Source organism: Pinus tabuliformis, chromosome 1_2 (genome assembly GCF_031772625.1).
Source record: "Pinus tabuliformis cultivar Carrire ecotype Pingquan chromosome 1_2, CPIR1, whole genome shotgun sequence".
In the NCBI taxonomy this organism is placed as follows: Eukaryota; Viridiplantae; Streptophyta; class Pinopsida; order Pinales; family Pinaceae; genus Pinus; species Pinus tabuliformis.
The window spans coordinates 624770286-624796428 of record NC_142298.1 but is presented as its reverse complement, the minus strand read 5'-3'; the positions used below and the strand labels follow the sequence as shown (position 1 = coordinate 624796428).

General features: G+C 39.4%; 1 protein-coding gene and 1 long non-coding RNA gene across 2 annotated transcripts; one reads left to right on the top strand and one right to left on the bottom strand.

The window, feature by feature from the left end:
* Window positions 1-1433: 1433 nt before the first annotated feature.
* On the bottom strand, window positions 1434-25804 carry LOC149207172 (uncharacterized). Its single transcript, XR_016251986.1, has 3 exons — window positions 25669-25804; window positions 25384-25511; window positions 1434-1657 (listed from the first exon to the last, which is right to left on the bottom strand). It is a non-coding gene; the product is annotated as an uncharacterized LOC149207172 (long non-coding RNA).
* On the top strand, window positions 5155-6035 carry LOC149207173 (uncharacterized). The gene has a single exon (XM_089396381.1). The coding sequence runs from the start codon at window positions 5155-5157 to the stop codon at window positions 5725-5727; it is 573 nt and encodes a 190-aa protein (XP_089252507.1). The 3' UTR covers window positions 5728-6035.
* Window positions 25805-26143: the final 339 nt, after the last annotated feature.

Here is a 26143-nt window from a genome sequence, read left to right as displayed (position 1 = left end):
AGTTGCTTTACGCTTTTAGATTTTAGCTAACTTTTAGCTTTATTTTGAGAAAATCCAGATGGCATTTCATGCATCAACTGCATGTTCATCTTCTTACTTTTTTGCACTATAATTTATTTTTTAATCCCAGAGGAACCCAACAAACCACTTGAGACTTAGTTACTAGTAAATCTTTGGGGTCTATGGCAGATTTAGGGTCTATGGCATGTTTTCCTCTCTGTAAACTGTGTCACAACCAGGAAGATTTGAACCTTGGATCTCTCAGTTTTCACAGATTTCACATTACTTCGATCAGTGATTGAGCTGCCCCTGGGACTTTTTTGCACTCTATTTCTATTAACATACATGATATGTAAATTTCTGGATACTCCTCAAGTCTGTTGTCTTGCTCTGGATTTCCCGTCATTGGACTTGTCAACATGCAAGAAAAAAAGGACTCAACTTCTGCAGGTACAACCAAAATGAAAAGAGATAATTTCATAATATGAAAAATGGTATAATTGTACTTCTGAATGTCTATATTTGACTTTCCAAAACTTAACTTGGGAAAGAATTGTAATCAGTATTCAATGACTACCACTCTAGATTCACAATTACAATTCTCATGAAAATGTCCAACATGTCTGGGAAAGACTAGCTTTCAGTCAACTCCAAACTTCTGATGTTCAGACATTAAAAATATCCACTATTTGATGTTTATTCCAAATTAGTAGCTTTATAATGCCCACTGCACTTCCAAGTCCTTGATCAACTTCATTTTTAACTGAAGTTATGGTAGCAGTTTAAGAAATAATAAGAAAAATGGTATAGTTGTAGTTCTGAATCTCTACCTTTGACTTTCCAAAACTTAGCGTGGGAAAGAGTTGAAATCAGTTTTCAATTATTACGACTCTAACTTCAAAATTACAATTCTCATGAAGATGTCCAGCATGTCTGCGAAAGACCAACTTTCAGTCAACTCCAAACTTCTGCTGTTCAGACATTTATTCCAAATTAGTAGGTTTATAACGCTCACTGCACTTCCAAGCCCTTGATTAACTTCATTATTAATTAAAGTTATCGCAGCAGTTTCAGAAAGTTTCCGTCATCTTAAAGGCATTTGCTCGTTCACAGAATTTTTCAAGAGGTCACTTGGAATGGCATTCTAATGTTGCAACCACACAATGCTGACTCTGATTGGATCGGTTGATCCTAATCGCTGAAAATGTAGAAACCTTTGTATATATACTGGCATAGAATATAATCGCCATATATAGGTTCTCAGTTTAGAATCAAGAATACTAAAACCCCTGGGCCTAATTAGACTCTATGAACATAATCACAGCCTGATTTTTAAACTCGAATAAAAGCATAGATGATACGTTCAGGCTTTAAATATGCATACAAAGGCTTACATAATTGACGTAAATCATTGCTAGGTCAATAATTCTCCAAATAAAGCACAACATTAGAGATGGAGTGGATTTGCAAAGCAGTAAGCATGTATGATTCGCACTTCAGTAATGCAAGTTCCACAATACCTGATATTTGTGCCATAGGAATTAATAATTATGCAGGAATCATATTTTACCCATAAGAATCAAGTTCTTGGTACAACGATACGCTGCTATATAAACGTCGTGACAAAAGGAACCCATCTCCACATCCAGCTCAAATCCTGCACAGGCTTAATACAAAGCAAACCAGATCAATAGTAATGTCATCCATGACCATAAACAAAACACAGAGCATGTATATGCAAAACAATTTGGACCCCGACATTAATGATTAAAATGTTACTCCATTTTCTTCTAATATTTCGAAAGAACATTATAGAAGAGAGATTAAGTACCACGAAATAAAATAGCAAACATTGATAAAGGACCAAAACATTAAGGCACAAGCGAATGATGGGAAATTTAATTAGATCAAAATTTTTCACTGGTTAAAATGAGAAATTTTCAAAACCGAAACCATTATTACACTGCTATTTAAAAATTTATTTAAGCAGTTCCCAAATTCTCAAAGCTAAGGATAAAGGCAAAAATACACCTTTCTGCCAACTCCAGAGATTAGAATAGAAGCTTCCAACGCTTACAATTCTATCTGAATCGATGCACACAATCCTACATTGCCAGTAATTTAAGACAACATATATTTATAAAAAGCCAACCAGATCACATATAACAGAACTGGCCAAGTCATCCAAATGTTTGCTATTTTATTTCGTGGTACTTAATCTCTCTTTTGTGCGGCGAGCGGTTTCCCTGCACCACTTTCGGCGCGACGACAGTTTCCGTATCGCGGGGCGCGATACAATCAAATTATGACACGTGGCCGCCCAAAACCACCCTCCCATGGGCTATCGCGTGCGCAGGTCATGCAATTGAGGAAAGCGTCAGCCATCCGATCTGCGATGGATGTTTAGGCGGTGAGGAAAGTAAACGATGTTTAAAGAGCGAGAAAAAGCGTATAGACCATTGGATCGCGGCAATCAACGGCTGCGGTTTCAAAGGCGACAGAGGGTAAATATGGGCGCGGTCTCGCGTGTTAAGCACCCGGGCTGAATAAACATGAATTTACACGGGTTTAAACGGGTTATCGGGCTTTACAGTGTTTAAACAAAAACACCCGGGAACCGGGAAAAGAGCTATGCAGAGTTTAAAAAAGATAAAACAGAGGTAGTGAGGTAAAAATGAATTAAGCAGGGGAATATGGATAAGGCGAGGAATGAAGAGGTTTCAGGAGGAAAACAGAGATTAAGGGGTTACGAGGGAGAATAAGGAAAATGAAGGGGAAAGAGAAATCCACTGCTGCGAACCTTTTGAAAGCACAACCAACACTGCCAAACCTGCTTTGATCCTTCATGAGAATTGTAATTTTGAAGTTAGAGTCGTAATAATTGAAAACTGATTTCAACTCTTTCCCAAGCTAAGTTTTGGAAAGTCAAAGGTAGAGATTCAGAACTACAACTATACCATTTTTCATATTATTTCTGAAACTGCTACCATAACTTCAGTTGAAAATGAAGTTGATCAAGGACTTGGAAGTGTAGTGGGCATTATAAAGCTACTAGTTTGGAATAAACATCAAATAGTGGATATTTTTAATGTCTGAACATCAGAAGTTTGGAGTTGACTGAAAGCTAGTCTTTCCCAGACATGTTGGACATTTTCATGAGAATTGTAATTGTGAATCTAGAGTGGTAGTCATTGAACACTGATTACAATTCTTTCCCAAGTTAAGTTTTGGAAAGTAAAATAGAGACATTCAGAAGTACAATTATACCATTTTTCACATCATGAAATTATCTCTTTTCATTTTGGTTGTACCTGCAGAAGTTGAGTCCTTTTTTTCTTGCATGTTGACAAGTCCAATGACGGGAAATCCAGAGCAAGACAACAGACTTGAGGAGTATCCAGAAATTTACATATCATGTATGTTAATAAAAATAGAGTGCAAAAAAGTCCCAGGGGCAGCTCAATTGCTGATAGAAGTAATGTGAAATCTGTGAAAACTGAGAGATCCAAGGTTCAAATCTTCCTGGATGTGACACAGTTTACAGAGAGGAGGACATGTCATAGACCCTAAATCTGCCATAGACCCCAAAGATTTACTAGTAACTACGTCTCAAGCGGTTTGTTGGGTTCCTCTGGGATTAAAAAATAAATTATAGTGCAAAAAAGTAAGAAGATGAACATGCAGTTGATGCATGAAATGCCATCTGGATTTTCTCAAAATAAAGCTAAAAGTTAGCTAAAATCTAAAAGCGTAAAGCTAACTGGAATTTCGCATCATTACCTGATTTAGAGGAAATTATTTTCAGTTTCTGCTGATTTAGGAATGCTATACACCCAGCTGCAGAAGTGACTCTACAGACCGGATGGTATATGGAGCATCCAACTGCCATGGTTTTGCTGCATGACCATCAACATAAGCATCCAAGGAGCATCTTGCTGCCATGGTCCTGCCGGATGACCATCACATAGGTATTTATGGAGCATCCTGCCGTGGATCAACTCTCAGGACGCAGTCCCACCCATTTGAAATTTGAATTTTGAATACCCCACATAGCGCCCTCCGTGAATACCCCCCATAGACCTTCCTGCAGTTTGTTTCTTCATTTTTGAGCTAGCCTGTAACTACCAGCTCAAAATAGGCATGAAATGAATGGATGTCTTTTCAAGGCACAAACACTTGAACAAGGTCACGACTCGGCGTGTTCGTGAATGCAATAGTAAGACATTGATATAAGTCATAACCCCACTCCGCGTGTTTCTATGATTTTTTTGTTCCTGCTGGTTTGCCTTGTGATATTCCAGAGAGTAAATCACTTATTTCTGTTTTAATTTTTTCATTTTCATGTAGCTGTTGGATATGGTTATTCCCAAGCCATTACTCACCTTTTAAGGAAGGGTTATATGAGGGGAATGACACTAATAATAGTTTCAAATGAACTTATTTTCCAATGTAGAAACCACCACTATAACGATCGGGTAGTACATTTTATCTTGTTCGTATTCATGCGTCTTTCGTGTTTGGAATCGGTGGAATCAATATTTGAGGAAAAATGCAGCCAATGCAGCCATCCCCTCACCGATTTCGGGGTAGCAGAGTGGCGCCAATTCTAATGCAATTGCGGAGAGACGAGAGATCCGCCATAAACGAGTGTTCTACAAGGGTTCTGGCAGCAGCTACGATGTGGCTTTCCTCCAATTCCATGCTTAGATGGTATGCAAGGAATGGTAAATTAAATAGCGCATGCAAACTATTTGATGAAATGCTTCAACGGAGTGTGGTTTCTTGAAATGCCATGATTACAGGGTATGCTAAGAATGGCAAACTGGAGGCTGTGCGTTTACTGTTTGACAAAATGCTTCAACGAGATGTCATGTGATGGAATGGAATGATCACAAGATATACGCAGAATGGGAGAATAGAGGAAGCACGTGAGATGTTAGAAAGATTGCCTCAATGAAATGTGGTTTCATGGACGACAATGCTTACAGGGTATGTTCAACGCGGAAGATTAGACAATGCACGTGAGCTGTTTGATAAAATGCTGCAGAGGAATGTGGTATCGTGGACTGCGATGATGACATGATATGTTGAGGCTGAGAGGATTGAAGAAGCGTGGCAATTGTTTGATGAAATGTCTGTTCGAGATATTGTTACATGGACCTCGATGATTGCGGGGTACGCCCAACATTGAAGAATGGAAGATGCACGCCAACTTTTGATATGATGCCCGAACGAAATGTCATCTCTTGGACTGCCTTGGTTTTTGGATATGCTCAAAATGGACACATTGAAGATGCTCGAGAAATGTTTGATCAAATGCCTAAACGAAATGATATATCCTGGACATCTATGATTACAGGGTATGCTCAGAACGGGAGAACCGAGGAGGCACGTCGGATGTTTGACATGATGCCTTGGCAATCTCCGATTGCCTGTAATGCAATGATTACAAGTTATGCCCAAAATGGGCTAGTGGATGATGCACACCAATTGTTTGAGCGGTTATCTAAGAGGAATGTTGTTTCACGGTCTGCTATGCTCACAGGATTTGCTCAGAGTGGAAGAATGGAAGAGGCGCTGCAACTGTTTAAGAAGATGCCTGAGCAAACTACAGAGTCCTGTACTGCACAATTGAAGGGTACATCCAACATGGATTTACTAATGATGCGATTAAACTATTTTCACAAATGCAGATGGCAGGCGTCAAGCCAAACCAATCCACTTTAATTAGCGTTCTAACATCTTTTGCAAGCCTAGTAGCTCTGGAACATGGCAAGCAGGTTGATGATCACATTTTTAAAATGGGATTTGAATTAGATGTCCACATGGGAAGCATTCTTATTACTATTTATGTCAAATTTGGGAGTACAGGCAATGCACAACCTGTGTTCAACAAAGCGTCTAAAAGAGATCTAGTGTTGTGAAATGCAATGATTTCTGGCTTTGCCCAACATGGGCATGGTAAGGAAGCTCTGCAACTATTTCAGCAAATCCAGTAGGCAAGTATGAAGCCTGACAAAGTCACTTTTGTTGGTGTCCTGTCTGCATGCAGGCACACGGGCCATGTGCCTTATGAATGAGGGCTGGCGCTTCTCTGATATTATGAGGCACGATTATCATATCTCACCGACAGCTGAGCATTGTGCATCCATGGTTGATCTTCTCGGCGCTTTGGGAGTTTGGAAAAGGCAGAGGATTTTGAACCTGATGCGGTTGTTTGGCGAGCCTTGCTTGGTGCATGTAGAATCTACCTAAATTTGGAGATAGCAGAAATGCGCAACAGAACATCTTTTTGAGTTGGAACCACAAAATGCAAGAACCTACATGCTGATGTCAAATCTTTATGCAGTGACTGGACGGTGGGATGATGTAGTAAAGATGAGACAAATGATGAAAAAACGGGGAATTCAAAAAGTTCCAGGTTGTAGTTGGATTCAGGTAAATAACAAAGTACACGCATTCCGCGGGGGAGACAAATCGCATTGTCAAACAAAGCAAATCTATGGCATGCTCGAGAGTTTGGCTAGCATATGGAGGAGGCTGTATTGCATGATGTTAACGAGGAGGAAAAGAAACACATGGTCTTCTATCACAATGAGAAACTGGCAATTGCATTTGGTATTATCAATGTACCCTTTGGCACACCAATACGGGTTATCAAGAATCTTCACATGTGTGGTGATTTCCACACCGCCACCAAGTGCATGTCCAAGATTGTTAGGCGCGAAATTATTGTGAGGGATGCCAATAGGTTCCATCATTTTAAAGATGGAGATTGTTCTTGGGGCGATTATTGGTGACACTAAATCAAACTTGTGCCATGAACTGTTGGTGACCTAGTTTATTTCTGTCCGTTATAAAGTTACTGTTGAGTTTGTGGAGCTGTATGTAGAGGGTTAACCGAGCTCCCCCTAGAGGGGAACTTGTATGGCACATCATGATTGGTTTAAACTTTAAATTAATATTCTGAGATCATTGAGGTAGCGTTATGATAAAGTTATAGGTCACCATTAATATAGCATGTTTTGCCGGCAAAAGAGGTGACATAATTGCGTATACACGTCATTGCATGTACTTGTCTGTGCATTACAAAATATTTTACATTGTTCATGTTGATGCCATATTTAAAGCTATCTGAGGGGCCATAAATGAAGTGTCGTTGGCAGAAAGCTGAGAGCTTTTCCAAGGCACCGGTTCATTTAACTCTTAGTGTCCGAGCACGTTAAATTCTATGGTGGCCCAGTGCGGGTTGGTATTGAATTAATTTGTCACATGCATGCATATTTTGATTGTGTCAAGAGGGACTTTTTACAGCTCATTGTGAGGAAGATGTACAATTCTTTTTTGTGTTCAATATAGAGTTGACACATGGCATTTAAAAAATTAATAACAAAAAAAATATTTCAATGTTGATATCCATCTTAAGTATATTATTTTTGTATCAACTATATATATATATATATATCTCCAAAGAAACCGTTGTGGAAAACCCTAATAGTACTTCCCCATGATCCATCGATGGTAAATGGGGTAATCTATTGGTCCTAACTATGGAGCCTAACCGTGAAGGTTTAAAGACAATTGAACTTGTGACTTCTCCAAATTTGTGGGAGAGAGAAGAGGTCTCACTTACTAGTTTATCTAAACCTCTAGGGCTTATATATATATATATATATATATATATATATATATATATATATATATATATATATATATATATATATATATATATAGGAATTGGCAAGTGGGCAGGGTTCGTTCTCACGTGACACATGGTCGATTTTGATTGCTACCACTATAACCTCTAGGTGTCTACATATGCCCCTTCCGTGGACATGGATTAATCGGGGGATTTAAACCTCAGATCTCATAGTTTACATTTTACTTCATAACATGGTGTTCGCCAATTGAACTTCATCCTGGGGGCTATATAGATGTGTAGTTATCTAGTGTTCAACATGGAGTTGACACACAACATTTAAAAAAATATTAATAACAAAAAAACATTTCAATGTTCACTAGAAGTAAAATATTACAATGTCCAGCTTAAATAAAATGTTTAGTATGAGAGAGATGTGTAATTCCTTTTGTTCTCAACATGGATTTGACATGTGATGTGCTTGCAGGCACACACACATATATTAAGAACCAACATAGATCCTCTTAACTATGGATGAAAAGGGATTAAGTCTCTTAAAGTGGAACATCACATATATATTAAGAACCAACATAGATCCTCTTAACTATGGATGAAAAGGGATTAAGTCTCTTAAAGTGAAAACTTTTTTTAAATTGAAAAAACTTGAAGAAAGATGGTGCCTTGGAGGATTTGATCCTTCTCATTGCATGATAGATCTGGAGCAGGATGGATTTTTTTTCTACTGCCATTCCCCTTCATTATTTTTACAAATGTGGTGCATGCAACAATATGATGGATATCTGCACAACCTTTCCCCTTTGTTAATTCCAGCCTTGGTTCATTAGATCTCCATATGGTAGCCGGGGCTATCCACTTCCTTGGCACATACACAATCTCTGAAATCCTCCTCCTCTATACAATGAATGGAAACTGATGCTTCGATCTTATGAAATGCTTCCACTGGATATGAACTAATATAATTCTTATTTGGTTTTGTCATGTGCTTATTTGCCATGAAAGATGATTTCTTCATATTTGAACGCACTGTGGAGAATCCGCCATGTTTAAGGTGTTAATATGGGCTTTCAAAATTTGCAAATAGGATTTTATTGCATGTTTAAGTTTTTTTAACTTAGCCTGTCACTAAAATGGCTTGACATTCAGAGGAACAACTTACTCTTTTTGATATATGGCAGATGTACCCCAACCGCATAAGCTGCAACTTTAAGTCAGACGTCGTGAGCTGTCTGTTGCATTGCAACCTCAAACAAAGTGGAGTCAGATTTTCACCCCTAAAATCTTAGAAAATACAAGCATAATGTAGATGAAAATGGAGAGGTTGAAGAAGAATTTATGTCACATGCCTATTGTCAATTCAAATCCACTTGAAAATCACTTCTGAGTCCTGACCTATCTTCTATCGGATAGTACATTGAAACCCACTTGTTCAGCCTAGAGCATCTGTTCACAGAATTAGTTTGGATGACTTAGCCAGTTCTGTTATATGTGATCTGGTTGGCTTTTTATAAATATATGTTGTCTTAAATTACTGGCAATGTAGGATTGTGTGCATCGATTCAGATAGAATTGTAAGCGTTGGAAGCTTCTATTCTAATCTCTGGAGTTGGCAGAAAGGTGTATTTTTGCCTTTATCCTTGGCTTTGAGAATTTGGGAACGGCTTAAATAAATTTTAAATAAGAGTGTAATAATGGTTTCAGGTTTGAAATATTTTCATTTTAACCATTGAAAAATTTGATCTAATCAAATTTCCCATCATTCGCTCGTGCCTTAATGGTTTGGTCCTTTATCAATGTTTGCTATTTTATTTCGTGGTACTTAATCTCTCTTCTATAATGTTATTTCGAAATATTAGAAGAAAATGGAGTAACCAAATCATTAATGTCAGGGTCCAAATTGTTTTGCATATACATGCTCTGTTTTTTGTTTATGGTCATGGATGATATTGCTATTGATCTGGTTTTCTTTGTATTAAGCCCGAGAAGGATTTGAGCTGGATGTGGAGATGGGTTCCTCTTGTCACGACGTTTATATAGCAGCGTATCGTTGTACCAAGAACTTGATTCTTATGGGTAGAATATGATTCCTGCATAATTATTAATTGCTATGGCACAAATATCACATATTGTGGAACTTGCATTACTCAAGTGTGAATCATACATGCTTACTGCTTTGCAAATCCACTCCATCTCTAATGTTGTACTTTATTTGGAGAATTATTGACCTAGCAATGATTTACGTCAATTATGTAAGCCTTTGTATGCATATTTAAAGTCTGAACGTATCATGTATACTTTTATTCGAGTTTAAAAATCAGACTGTGAATATATGTTCATAGTCTAATTAGGCCCAGGAGATTTAGTAGCCTTGATTCTAGAATCTAAACTGAGAACCTATATATGGCGATTATATTCTATGCCAGTATATATACAAAGGTTTGTACATTTTCAGCAATTAGGATCAACCAATCCAATCAGAGTCAGCATTGTGTGGTTGCAACATTTGAATGCCATTCCAAGTGACCTCTTGAAAAATTCTGTGACCGAGCAAATGCCTTGAAGATGATAGAAACTTTCTGAAACTCCTGCCATAACTTTCGTTAATAATGAATTTAATCAAGGGCTTGAAGTGCAGTGAGAGATACTAATTTGGAATAAACATCAAATAGTTGATATTTTCAATGTCTGAACAGCAGAAGTTTGGAGTTGACTGAAAGTTGGTCTTTCGCAGACATGCTGGACATCTTCATGAGAATTGTAATTGTGAAGCTAGAGTCGTAATAATTGAAAACTGATTTCAACTCTTTCCCAAGCTAAGTTTTGGAAAGTCAAAGGTAGAGATTTAGAACTACAACTATACCATTTTTCATATTATTTCTGAAACTGCTACCATAACTTCAGTTAAAAATGAAGTTGATCAGGGACTTGGAAGTGCAGTGGGCATTATAAAGCTACTAATTTGGAATAAACATCAAATAGTGGATATTTTTAATGTCTGAACGTTAGAAGTTAGGAGTTGACTGAAAGCTAGTCTTTCCTAGACATGTTGATTGAAAGCTAGTCTTTCCTAGACATGTTAGACATTTTCATGAGAATTGTAATTGTGAATCTAGAGTGGTAGTCATTGAATACTGATTTCAATCCTTTGCCAAGTTAAGTTTTGGAAAGTCAAAAATAGACATGCAGAAGTACAATTATACCATTTTTCATATTATGCATTTATCTGCTTTGATTTTGGTTGTATTTGCAGAAGTTGAGTCCCTTTTTTTCTTGCATGTTGACAAGTCCAATGACGGGAAATCCAGAGCAAGACAGCAGACTTGAGTAGTAGCCAGAAATTTACATATGTTGTATGTTAATAAAAATAGAGTACAAAAAAATCCCAGGGAGGTAGCTCAATTGGTGATCGAAGTAATGTGAATCCTGTGAAAACTGAGAGATCCAATGTTCAAATCCCCAGTTATGACACAGTTTACAGAGAGGAAGACATGCCATAGACCCCATAAATTTACATGTCAGGTGAGCTGTTGAGTTCTTCTGGGATTTAAAAAAAAAATTAGAATACAAAAAAGTAAGCTGTGTATGCAGTTGATGCATGAAATGTCATCTGGATTTTCTCAAAATGAATCTAAAGGTTAGCTAAAATCTAAAAGCGTAAAGCTAACTAGACTTTCGTATCATTACCTCATTTAGAGGAAACTATTTTCAGTTTCTGCTGATCTAGGAATGCTATCCACCCAGCTGCAGAAATGACTTTGCAGACTAGATGGTACATGGAGCATCCAACTGCCATGGTTTCGCTGCATGACCATCAACATAAGCATCTTAGGAGCATCTTGCTGCCATGGTCCTGCTGGATTACCATCACATAGGCATTTATGGAGCATCCTGCTGTGGATCACCTCTCACGGCGCAGTCCTGCCCATTTGAAATTTGAATTTTGAAGTCCCCACATAGCGCCCTCCGTGAATACCCCATACACCTTCCTTCCTGTAGTTCGTTTCTTCATTTTTCTGCGAGCCTGTAACTACCAGCTCAAAACAGTCATGAAATGAATGGATGTCTTTTCAAGGCACAAGCACTTGAACAAGGTCACCACTCCGTGTGTTAGTGAATGCAATAGTAAGACATTGATATAAGTCATAACCCCACTCCGCATGTTTCTATGATGTTTTTGTTCCTGCTGGTTTGCCTTGTGATATTCCAGACAGTAAATCACTTATTTCTGTTTTAATTTTTTTCATTTTCCTGTAGCTATTGACTCTGGTTATTCCCAAGCCATTACTCGCCTGTTAAGGAAGGGTTATATCCAGTGTATATAATATTGCCGATATTCGGAAATATCGCAATATTTTTGGGGAGACGAGATATCGCCGAGAAAATATCGTGATATTTTGTCTTCCTGAAAATATCGCGATATTTCCAAAATATCGGTGATATCTCGGGGAAATATCACGCGACGAGCAAAAATATCGCCGAGAGACAAAGAAAATTGCCGCCACGGTGATAAAAGTGAAATTTTGTTTTTTTTTTCAATCATTTTCATTTCTGATTGTTGGAGAAGGAAGGGGAGAGCTATGTGCTCGCTGCCAAGGAGGGTTTGAGTGTTGAATAGCTATTATCGCCACCAACAACAAAGATTTTGTTGATCTAAGCTTGAAGCACAGTGAGACAATTTCATTTCTTCCATTAACAGGGACGTTCAAATAAACCCCTATGTTAATGAATTTTTTGATAGTTTTAGGATTATTCTTGCTTGCTTATTTGCCTACAATCATTTTGCTTGGTTTTTTTTTTTCCATTTGCTATGATTTCATGCCCATGAGCAAATGCAAGGGTTTTCTCCATATTTGGAGAGCAAACTTCATTTTTTTTTTAAACTTTCAAATACACCCTCTTATTGTCATTTATGGTTTTTCATTGAATTCACATTGCAAATAATGTAGCAAAAAAATTATTTTGTAAAATGATGCGGTTATTACTTATTAATTCCATTTTTTTTTTGGGTGCCCTAGGTTTGAGTTGGCTTACTACAAAATTCAAATATGCCAAAAGCCTTGGACCCATTTTGGGAGTATGGGGACCCTGATGGTGGGACAAATCGGGCATATCTTACATGCAAATTGTGTGGGACTAAAATGACAGGAGGGGTTACATGGCTGAAATACCATCTGGCTAGACTCACTGAACATGATGTTGGGATTTGTACAGTGTCTAGTCCGGAGCTTATACAAAAAGCTCTTGAGGCAATTGATGAAAAAGACAGAAAGAAGGAAGAGACAAAAAGAAACAAGGCTAAACATGTAGGTAGATCTTTCGGGATATCTTCTTCTGATTTTGATGTTGAGGGTAGTGGGAGGGGCTCCACAGCTGGCACATCATCACCTGCTACTGCTAGTGCGAGGTCATCATTTTTTGTTCCACGAATAGGACATGGATCACAACCTGGCATAAAATCGCTTGTTAAAAAAAGGAGAAGCAAGAAGCAGATAGAGTCATGGGGAGGTGTATTTTCTGGAGTGACTTACCTCTCAGCATCACCAAAACCAATCCATTTTGGCAGCCAATGTGTGATGCTATTGTTGTTGTGGGCCCAGGGTACAAAAGTGCTACATATGAGGAGTTGCGGGGGCCAATTCTTTAAGCAGAAAAGCAGGACATCAACTCTAGATTGGCGGAGTTGAAAAAAACATGGGAAGTTACTAGATGCACAGTGATGTTTGATGGTTGGACAGATAGGAAGCGTAGGACCCTTCTAAATTTCTTGGTACATTGTCCTAAAGGTACCATGTTTATTAAATCAGTGGATGTATCAGAACATATCAAAGATGCAGCAACGATATGTGAGTTGTTAGATGGGTTCATTCGGGAGATTGGTGTGTAGAATGTGGTGCAAGTCATAACAGACAATGCAGCTAATTATGTGTCTGCTGGCAAGATGCTTATGGAGAGGCATCGCACATTGTTTTGGACTCTGTGTGCAGCACATTGTCTCGATTTGTTGCTTGAGGATATGGGGAAACTCTCCATCAAGGAGGCGGTTGATATGGCTAGGAGTGTCCCCAAGTTTATTTATAACCATGCTTTTGTTCTTAGCCTCATGAGGAAGGTCACTAGAAACAAGGAGTTGCGGCGTCATGCAATCACACGTTTTGCCACAAACTTTATTACTCTTTAGTCTTTGCTTCGATGTCAGTTCAAGTTGAAGCAAATGTTTGTGTCTGATAACTGGCGTAATTGTAGATACAACAGGAGATAGGACGAGAAAGCCATTGCAAAAATGGTGTACTCTGAGACGTTTTGGCATGGAGTAGAAGAAGCATGCTCAGTTAGTGAACCTATAGTGAAGGTTCTTAGATTGGTAGATGGAGAGAAGCCTGCAATGGCTTATGTGTATGAGGCCATGGATAGGGCCAAGGAGGCCATTCGTTCTTATTATGCAGACAAGGTTTTTGTTGGCCTTGTTAGGCATATGATGTTATGGGATGTGATTGATAGTCGGTGGACAAGGATGCTTCATCGACCCATTCATACAACGACAGTCTTCCTCGACCCTGCATTTTCATACAAATGCGGCTTTGATTCTGATGGCGAGGTGATGGAAGGGCTCCATTCCTGTATTCATAAGATGGTACCCGATCTTGAGCTTCGTAGCAAAATCAATCGTGAGATACAGTGTTATCGGGGTTGTGTTGGCCTATTTGGCTTTGATGATGCTATTAGGGAAAGGACCCTCTTCATGCCACGTAAGTGACAAGTCATCACTCATTAGAAATTAGAATTTTCAATTTAGAATTTCCTTACTTATAATTTTATTTTATTTTAAATTCAATTATGTAACTTTTATTTGAAAGTTTAATTATGTTTTAAGATTTTGAATTTTTTATTTCTTTATTTTGTTGTAGGTTTTTGGTGGCGAAGGTATGGGGCAAGGGCACCAAATTTGCAGAAATTGGCCATAAGAATCTTGAGTCAAACATGTAGCTCTTCAGGGTGTGAGCACAATTGGAGTGTATTTGAAAAAATACACGCAAAAAAGCGCAACAGGTATAACTTTGAGCTCTAGCCTTCAGTGGAGCAATTACACTTACTGTAATTTTTAATTTTTAATTTATGGCCTTCAAGTGTCAAGAGTCAAGAGTCAAGACTTATTAGTTTTTTTGACACTCTTACAGGGTGGAGTTCGCACGCCTCAATGATTTAGTGTATGTGCATTACAACATCCGACTTCGAGTGAGGCAAATAGAAGCACCAATGGATCCAGATGCCATTTCCTTAGACAATATTGATGTATTGTCTCAGTGGGTGGAGTCTGAGGAGCCCATATTGGAGGAGTCACCTTCATGGTTAGAGCCAGATGATCCATTAGAACAGGGGCAGCAAGAGGAGGACTCGGAGGAGGAGCAGCACTCGTAGGAGGAGGAGGACACTGTGGGAGCATTAGCATCAACACCATCTGCTATAGATATAGGAGTGCACAAATCCATACCTAGCACTCATTATTTGACATTAGGTGTAGAGGCAGGGTCAGGGCCTTCTACTACTCGGGGCAGGCCTGGCAAACAACTCATCATGTTTTCCCATAAAAGGGGGATATGGCGGTGATTTCAGATAGATAGCTGCTAGTTTTATTTGTTATGCTACATATAACTCATGATGATGAGATACTTTTATATATGTGATGTTATTTTGTATTGGTTCTCCACATTTGAGTCCTTGAATGGAAAATTATCAGGGATCAACAGGATTTGGTATCGCCTTTGATGTACCATTTTTATTTGACATCACATATATCAGTGCTTTCTTCATATTTATGTGCCAATTTGTTTATTCATGTTGTTATTGCTTTATATGTTTAAAACTCTGAAAAAAATGAATATATTATGCATTTTTTATGCGTGCCGATATTTTGCCAATATTTTCGCCGATAAGATATTTTTTGGACCCTCGCCGATATTTTGCCGATACCGATATTCTCAACATTGGTTATATCAATGTTTGAACAAATGTTGGAAGACTGGATGGCTGTAGAGGCTCAAGTTCAAACTTAGATTTGCAAATAATCCCTCTAATTTGCATATTCATGTTTCAATGTTTATCTGCATGTCAATTTGTTAGCCACAAATAGTGAATTTAGAGTACAAAGCTTTTGTGTTAAATTTGGATGTAAGCAAGCAGTCAGAAGGTTAAAGTGAAGATATATGTTTTTAACAAGTACTCTCTTGTGGGAAATTAAATCAAACAATGATGATGATGGGTGGCCCTGTGACAAAAGTAAGTGAATCAATAAAATAATTCCTATTGGTTTTCAATTAATTAACTTCTAATTTCTTTTTATTTTTGTTAATATTTTTCCAGTTTAGATCAGTATATTTAAAGTGTCGGAAATTGGTAGACACTGTGTCCTTGACAGGTCAAGGATGGGATTAGCAGATATAACCCAACCTACCTTGCCTATGTCTAATCCACCATTCAACTATCTATGGAAATACCTTGGTGGATGATTTAATTAATTAAATTAATTTTTGTTTTTTTGGTAAACATAAACACTTTATATTTCTTTTTGGAAGAAAAATTGTACAAAGGTAATTGGGAAAAACTACCATATAATCTGAGAACCAACACAGATCCATTTCAGACCCATTACAGACTCTTTGCCACGCCATTTTTACATCATAAGTTAAGCAGAAGGTGTCATCTCACACACTGACTGGGAATACAACAAAATATCAGTGAAGCACCACCGTTATTAAACCCGTGGGTAAGAACGGGTCAGAAGGGAGGATGGGTGACCCTCATTAAACCCGCGTTCTTTACCCTTACTTGGCGGGTTTTGTACAAGACCCGTTTACCCTCATTAGACCCGCGGGTAGCCTATAAGACTCCCATCAGACCCCTATATGACCCTTCGAGCAGCAAAACCCCCAAACTGTCCAAAAATTTATTTTTTTCTTTTATTTTTATTTTTTTTCTTTTTTGGAAATGAGGTGCAGGAAAAGGGAAATTGGAGGGAAAAAAAACTTTATAAGCACCTCTCTCCTTTCTATTTCTCATTCACTTGTCATTTGAGTGTTTGGCTAATTTGTGTGAGTGTTGAAACTTGAGAGTGAAGCTAAAGGAGCATGAAAGCGCTATTGGAGGAGGCTAAAGGAAACTTCATCGGATCAGAGTAAGCTTCAGGTAGGATTCATGAATGTAGTTTGAATGTTTTCCATATATATATATATATGTTTGCAAATATTTTTTTGATTGGGAATACTTGTGGGTGAGAAACTCAGCCACACCACAACCCTGTGTGGTTGAGTTTCTCAGCCACAACCAAAAAGATTTGCAAATTAAAAAGAAAATTCAAAACCAAAGAAAAAAAACAAATAAATTTATTTTTTTTTCTTCTAGATTTTGTTACCATGCCACCAAAGGGTTTCAGACAATCTCGTGATTCGGCATGGGCAAATGGTCAACGAATCATTCCCGGTAATGACCACAATATCAAGTGAAATTATTGCAATGCCACAATGTATGCAGGCATAAACAGGTTTAAATACCACCTAGCCAGAATTCCTGGGCATGGTGTGGGATGTTGTCAAAGTTTCCCTGATGAAGTCACTACTGAAATGGTAGCTGCATTGGAAGCCATTAAAAAAGCAAGTTTTAAGAGGACAAGAAGGAAGGATGAGATTGTTGGGATAGGTAGATCTTCATCTCAGAGTGAAACACAGTTTCAAAGTCCAGGTATTGGTAACTCCTCTTCAACTTCTATGGTGATCCGGATTTAAGCAGGAACGCAATAGATTACAGAGATAACCATAAATACAGAGATGCGATAACCATAAAAACAGAGATGCAGCGGAAATAATACTTCATTTCATTAATGGAGAATACTGAAATATGCTTACAAATAGAAATAAGCTAGCTAGGGCGATGGTAGCTTATCTCTGAGAAGAGATGTGTCGGCTACATGCCTCTGAACTGTTTCCAACTTTGTTTACAATGAGGCTCGAAGGCCTATTTATTATTGAGAAACAATGGAAAACCCTTCACATTCCAGAACCTAACCCTAGAAGATGAAACACCAAATTGTGGGCCCCGTTTTGGGGTGAGTTGGACAGAAAATAAATTTCCTAGTCTGTGAGATGAGCTTGCTGCCTTTCTTAGCAGTGATCAAAGAGGTGGTGGTAGGTGGAGCTACCTCTGGTATCCTGTATAATGAATTATCCAAAGAAATAATGACAGCACGAGGCCTTGACTCATACACAGCATGTCGCCTCCACAAGTATGGCTGGCCTAATAGTACATCACAAACATCCAAAGGTGTAACATCACACAATACCTCATCTGTGAAGGGCTTGATGCTGTAGGGAAGGCGACACTGTTGGTGAACTTTGAGATCTTGTCCTTCGTGAAGCCACCCGATACTGTACGGTTGTGGGTGTGGCATAGTTGGTAGGCCCAACCGCTTCATGACCTCTGCTGAAACGAGGTTCTTTTGGCTACCACTATCAACAATGAATTGCAGCGACGAGCCCTTCACCCACATCTGTGAGTGGAAAAGACGTTCCCCCTCCTCTGGCTCTTCGGGCCCATTCTTCTGGATCTTGGTAGTGGCACTAGGATCTGCATCAATGATTTGCTTCCCTTTGCCATCCCCCTTGTCGGGTTCCAGCTCAGAGTCAGAACATGCATCTGATTCGGAAGCCTTCAACTTGGCCACCAGCGACTGCTTGCTCCGACACTCACTTGTGTTATGAGTGGGACTCTTGTGGAACTCACACCACTTTCCTGTGTCCTTCTTCGGCTTCGTGGTGTTGTTCTTTTCTTGCAGCTTAGAGGGGTTGTCTTGGGTCACCCCACCTTGGCTTTGTCCTTTGGGCTTCGGATTTGCAGATCCAAAGTCTCGCTTCTTCTGTTTGAACTTTTGCTCGATTTTGACAGCGTATCGGTATGCTGTGCCGAGTGAGGAGATGTTCAAGAACTCCATCTCTTCCTGGATGTATCTGTGTAGGCAGCCGCGGTATTTGAGTACCAGATGCAGCTCAGAATCTTTGATACCCAACTGTGTTCGAAGGGTATGAAAAATATTTGTGAACTCTGGTACGTCTTGGTCTCGTCCCTGCCGCAGTGTGGTCCATTTGATGTATTTGTCCTCATAGCTTTTGACAGGGTAGTACTACTCCTTGATGGCATCCCGGAAGTCATTCCAAGTGGGGGCGGCTGAAAATAGTGAGCCTGTACTTTCATCCTTCTGCTCGCAGTATGTTTCCCACCAGTCCTTGACGTGGGGGGCTGCTTTGAGAAGAGCGAAAACAATCTTTTCCCGACTTGAAAATTCATGAACAGAAAAATACCCATCTAGCAGATTTAACCATTTGTCTACAACATCTGCGTCTATTTGACCCTCGAAGATGGGGATTTCAAAATTAACTTGTACCTTAAACGATGTGGCATTTCCAGAGTAGCTGTTGGAAGCCGATGCGTCGCCTCTGGGTAGCCATTGAAGGATCTGCGCAAAGCTATCCATCATCGCGTTCCTTTGCCGCTCGAGGGCTTCTTCGAGCAAGATTCTAATAGGATCTCCTGCCCCCTCGTCTTTCTTCTCATCCGCCATGGGAGGTCGTCGAGATTTGCGAGGCTGGTCTTGCAAAGGTTCGACCAATTCAAGCCCTAACTCCTTATATCCCGACCTCGTTGGGGACATGCAAAGAAAAACAAAGAAAAAGCAGACCGCTCTGATACCACTGATCCGGATTTAAGCAGGAACGCAATAGATTACAGAGATAACCATAAATACAGAGATGCGATAACCATAAAAACAGAGATGCAGTGGAAATAATACTTCATTTCATTAATGGAGAACACTGAAATATGCTTACAAATAGAAATAAGCCAGCTAGGGCGATGGTAGCTTATCTCTGAGAAGAGATGTGTCGGCTACATCCCTCTGAACTGTTTCCAACTCTGTTTACAATGAGGCTCGAAGGCCTATTTATTATTGAGAAATAATGGAAAACCCTTCACATTCCAGAACCTAACCCTAGAAGATGAAACGCCAAATTGTGGGCCCCGTTTTGGGGTGAGTTGGACAGCCAACTTCCCGGGGTCGCGAATTGGTCGTATTATCTTCGTTTGACGCGCATGATAGCCCATTGGAAAGATCTCTCCGAGGACTACGACGGAAAAGACGATTTTTATCAAAAAAATCACTGGCGGTAGATTTCCCAAAAAACGTCGTTTAGGGCCTCAAAACGGCTCCGGAAGTTTAGGACCCGAAAAACTGCTAAAAATAGTAAACTGCGCTATAATTAAGGAAACTGAAAAACTGAAAGAGACAGTTGTGGGGGTCCAAATGGGATAGGTGGGTGGCCACCAACATCCACCTGGATCATATGGCAAACAAGAGTATAACCTCTTCTTTCTTTCGTCCTCGTACAACTCCAGGATCTCAACCAACCTTGGACAATTTCAATGATAAGAAGAGAAAGGAGGCAAATATGGCAGTGAGGAGGTTTTGGTACCATAACATTCTTTCACTCAACTATGCAAAGTCTTATTTTTATCAGCCCATGGTGGATGCCATTGCATGTGCTGGCCCTGGATACAAAGCCCCAACTTATAATGCGCTTAGGGGGAAAGAGCTAAATGAGGAGCTTGAGTGTGTCAAGGAACAATTGGAGAGCATTAAAAGCTCACGGAAATTTACAGGTTGTACACTTATGTCTGATGGGTGGACAAATCAGAGGGGTAGAACAATAATAAATTTTGTTGTAGCTTGCCCTAAAAGAACCATGTTCTTAAAATCCATTGATGCATCTGCAAATATAGAAGATGCACATTTGATTTTTTCATTGTTGGCTGATGTGGTGGAGGAAGTTGGGGTTGCAAATGTTGTCCAAGTAATCACGGACAATGCAACAAATTATGTGGCAGCTGGAAGGTTGCTTTGTGCCAAATATCCCACCATTTTTTGGACTCCATGCGCTGCCCATTGCATAGACTTGATGCTAGAGGACATTAGGAAGTTGGAGTGGGTGCAAGAGATTATGCAAGAATGCAAGCATATTACCAAGTATATTTATATTCATGCTTGGGTGTTGAACCTTATGACGGAATTCACACAGGGTGAGCTTAGTCGCCCAGTTGTCACACGGTTTACTACAAACTTTCTTTCCCTCCAAAGCCTTTTGTATGAGTACCAAGATTTGAGAAGAATGTTTTGTAGCCAGAAATGGGTATTCTGGAAAGATAGCACAAAACTGGAAGCAATGTTTGTGAAACATCTGTCTTTGCTGATAGTTTGTGAGACAAAGTGACTGAGATTGTCAGCTTCACTGAGCCCCTTGTGAAAGTCTTGAGATTGATAGATGGAGAGAAACCTGCAATGGGATATATTTATGAGGGCATGGACAGGGCCAAAGAGGCAATCAAGACTTTTTATAAGGGAAATGAATCTAAATATATCCCTATATGTAAAATTATTGATTCCAGGTGGGACAGGAAACTACATTCACCATTGCATGCAGCAGGAGCATATCTCAATCCAAGCTTATTCTATAATGAGGGGTCTAACATTCAAAGAGATCCCAAGGTGATGAGAGATGTCATGATATGCATTGAGAAGATGTTCCCGGATGTAGATATTCAGGACAAAATCAACTTACAACGAGATATGTACAAGGAAGCATTTGGCATGTTTGGATTTAGCTCAAGCCAATGTCTCAAGGACAAGAAAATGCCTTGTAAGTGCAAATTGTTAGAACTTAGCTTGTAATTTTGCTAGTTCTCTTTTATATGTTTGGCATTGCAAACTGATAATCTTTGTTGTTATTTTTTTACAGCTCATTGGTGGATAGATTGTGGCATTGAGGCACCACAATTACAAGAATTCACCATCAGAGTTTTGAGTCAACCCTGCAGTGCTTCTTCTTGTGAGCGCAATTGGTCAGTGTTTGAGCACATCCACAACAAAAAGAGAAACATGTTGGAGCATGAGAGGTTGGAGAAGTTGGTTTTCATCTACTACAACCTTCGAATGCTCACAAAACAAGTGCAACCAAATGATACAGATCCAATTTTATTGGATACTATTGATTTAGAGTCTAATTGGGTTGTGGAGGAGGAGGCCCTTGATTTGAGTTGGCTTGATGAAGAGACTGAGGATCTCTTTAGTTTGCCATCTCAAATGGAGACTCCAAATACACCTGCCTCATAGTTGCTTCAGCGTTCTGATGCTAGCACTAGCTCCGCGAAGGCTTATTGTAGGTGTAGTCGTCCATGAGTGATGAGACACAAGATTGTTATGAGACAATCATTTATCATTTATGATATATGTATTTGAATTTTGAACTTGTTGACATTTTTTATTTTAATTATGGAATCATGAGCCCTTTTCTTATTCAGTATCTAAATGTTTTGCTTACAAAAATTGAATATGTTATGTTGTACTTTTATAGATATGAGATGATGTTATGAATTATTGCATATATTGTGGTTTTTATAACTTATAAGGATTGGAATTGTCATTAGTTTCTTTTTTGTGCTTAAAATTTACAACATTTTAAGTTTTTTTTTTGTACTTTGATGAGTCTTATACGAGTCTTATAAGGGTCGTTCCCGAGTCTTATGTGAGTAGACGAGTCGATGCCTCATCAATTCTTATACGAGTACGAGTTGTGCAACATTGCAAAATACATAGTATCTTCAACTTCAAGCTAAGCGCTACGGGCCAAAAGCGATTACGGCCATAACCAACAGGATCCCAATAGCTACAAAGAGTCACCATTATCACCAAAAGAAACATACATACTAATCCAGCAAAAGAGCAGCCCAAATGAGTTCTGAACATGTCTACACTTCAAACCAGAGAGCTTTAAAAAACAATCGAAACCAGGAGGCATATTGCTAACCATAGCATCCTCATTCCACATTAAAAGCAACCAGACCTACCTTGCACCATGTTAGCGACACAAGCCGAAAATAATCCCATGCAAGCAGAAACAAGGGCCCTGCCAATACACCAGGGCACACCCAAAAAAGAGCTGCGTATACCCTCCCTATACCAAAGCAGTACCACGAACTAGATAATGTACCAAACTTGCAAGAAGCCAGGAAACAAACTGAGCAAACATTGGTTTACCCCTATAAAAGAGGAGCCACGCATACCAGCCCTGCACCATAGTAGTAACTCATACCATTAGAAGTCCACCATAATCAAAACCAAGATATGTGCTAAGATAACTTGGTTTACCCAAACAAAACCATAAGTCTCAAAACTCAGACTAGAGCCATACACCATCAAAGATTTACTCTTCATGATCTGGAAAGGGAACAGTAGAAGTCAAAGCCCTATCACCTATTGGAGGGTCTTTCAAGTCCCTAGAAGCAAAATCACTTAAAAAAAAGCCTTCGATCTTTGACAAGCGAACATCAATATTGTCTAGGCAAAAACGCATGTTCTGAAGCATTTGCTTCATGTACTCTAGACCAAAAGACATTGCAGTTGTTGACGTGCGTATCACGAAAGACATGTCGAAGCAACATTGTGAGTTGTTGATTAATAGCTAGAGAGCTCAAGAAATGCCACCACCGTAGACGAAACCTTCCAGGATCAGGAAACCACTTTTCCTCCTCAGATACTAGTTCAGAATCCAAAAAGTAAGGGTAGTCACCTGCTTCCTTGCTTTCCAGAACAAGGGTCTCGCGCCTAACTTCCAAAGTGACAACATCAAAGGCAGCCACAACGGATTCAGGATTCAGAAGCAAAAGGCTAAACTCGTTTTTAACCATAGTTATCAAAGCCACCTCTACAACTACTCATCTGCTACCTTGGAGGCATGATTACAGAGGCAAACGAACACATAAGACACCGACTCAACAACCCATGCCCAATGAAATTGTGAGAGGAAGGAAGCGAAGAACCTTCTAGATCAGATCGAAAGACAAGAATATCGTCACCAAAGGACTAGACACAAGGACCAACACTCAATAGATTGTCCAATTTCCCACACCATAAACTCATAAACTATAAAGGCAATGTACCAAATATAAAGACATCACAAAGAGTAAAAAACAAGGGGAGGGGCCAGAACAACAAAAGCTCCTCTCCAAAACCCACTTTTCACCAATATCGCACTACCCAACAACCCAAAGAAGTATTTGCCATCAACTGCAACCAAATTTTTGACCCTAAAAGACTAGTAACCACACATTCCCAAGGAGGTACCTAATTAAAAAATGATACCGAGACCTAAAGCACAGGGCGAGACAAAAACCCAGAATTTGTCTTATGACCATAAACAAACCCAATTAAATACCTTACATGCAGACCCAAGTAAAACAACAATGACAAAACTAAAAACCTGACCCAACGTGAATAAAAAAATGACAAGAAACTCATTCAAGACGAAAACCCACCAAAGAGAAGAGAATGAGCCCCACTATTAAAGCACCATCGCCCCAACAAGAACACACCGAGCTCCTCCCCGACAACCACCAAAACCAACAAACAACACAACCACTCTCCAACAGAGATACACCACTAATTTGCATCCACCAGCGAAATCAAAGATCGAAACCAACCCACCTTATAACGAAAACACCTGAGGAGAATGAGGAGTCGTCCTCGCCATCCCGAATGAATAGACCATCAACTTCCTTCATACCTACTAAGAGTTAATAAACCTCACATCCCCACATATTAGCACACCAACTAAGATACCTGAATTAAATTTTACCAAGCCACCCGCCCTCGCCAATGCTCCAAATGTTACCTTGGGTCATCCCTCAATGCGGATCTTAAATCTCCACAAACACCCCACCCCCATCGGGGATAGCTTGGTCCAAATTCACCAGATTTTGGAGAGTGACTACATTCCCTCAAGGCAGAAGGGGGCCAATCATCATCAACCACCAAATACTTACTGACATCCTACATTAGCCAAAAAATCAGCTACTTGATTCCTTGAACGTCGAGTACGTTGAAAATAAACATACTCCAAATTAGAAAGTAAGTCCTTAATATTTTCCACAATCCCTTTAGTTGCCAGCTTTTAACTTTCTTGCTTAGAGGTTGTCCATTCATAATTTTTTGGGCACATTGAATAGCAATCATGGAATCTCCTTCAATCTGCAACCATCTAAATCCTTCCCTGATAGTTATATGGATACCTTGCTCCAACGCCATAAATTTAACAAGGTCAATACTTGCTATGCCGCAACTCTGAGCATATATTCTTACCGGAGAAGAATTACAGTGAAGAAAGACTCGATTAAATCCCACCAGTCCCGGATTCCCCTTAGAGGCACCATCAAAGTTTAACTCGATGAAACCTTGGGGAGCCGGAGAAAACAAATCATGAGTAGAGCGGGATGCCTCCAGATTTGTTGCACCTTTGAATGAAGCCATGCTCGGATCCAGACCTATCTAATGTAGAATATCTGCCTCTTCTCCCTCTAACTGCCAAGCTTCACCAGGCCAAGAGGTGGCAAGAAGGGATTCTCTAGGATTAGAGAGAGTCAACTCCCTTAATACGACACAACATTGGCTGTCTCTGAAGATTCGATTATTTCATTCTTTCCACAAATTCCAGAGCATGAAGCCAATAGCAATGATCTAGGCCCCATTCACTATGGGGTTCTTGAATTTCCGATAATCCCAATATGCTATTAAAATCGTTACATTCTCCTGACGAGGAACAACCTTTACCAAATATTGAAAAAAGAATTGACCATACCTCTTTAGCTTGCGAGCAAGAGAGGAAGAGATGATCCAAGTTTTCTTCCTATTGCCTAAGAAAGGAAACATAAGGAGGGTCCAACATATCCCTTTCCACGAAGACGATCCCAAGTAAGCAAACGCCGTCTAACAAGTAGCCAAAGGAGAGTGTAATTTTAGGCCAGTGGCAACCAGACCATAAATTTCGCCACAAATCCTCCCTAGTCATACTTTCGTGCTCAACAATTATTTCATAAGCTTCCTTCAAAGAATAGAAAATGTGCCCAAAGGTTTCTTCCCTCACCTCAGAATATCTGCTTCTTGAGAAAGACGAATCATTTGTTCCCCCATTAACTTCTGAAATAAAGCCCAATGGCAGTTTGGAGGGGGCATTGGCTAGTCTTCCTTACCTTTCCAGCTCCTCCACAGCTGAGAAACTGATCTCTAACACATTTAGCAACCACATAAAGCGATTAAATTTGTAAATCTCTAAGAAGCTCCAACTATCGTAAGCAAGGCAACTCCTGCCAGGTTTCCTTCAAAAAAACAAAACAATAGCTCCATTCCTTATTTACCAAAAGGCATGTTGCCTTTTAAAATAGATTTTCAATAGCCCATTTCCATAAGCTCGAACCAGCTAAAAACAAATCACATTTTTATTGCTTTGCTTGTGTGTAATTCACTATTCAACTGGCCATGGCAATACCTCAATGATGATTTTATCAATTAAATTAATTTTTCATTATTTAAAGAAAAGTATTGTGTTATCTTCATTGGCG

Bases quoted from the DNA above. Each gene is read 5' to 3' on its own strand.
- LOC149207173 (XM_089396381.1), top strand. From the start codon at position 5,155: ATGGACCTCGATGATTGCGGGGTACGCCCAACATTGAAGAATGGAAGA.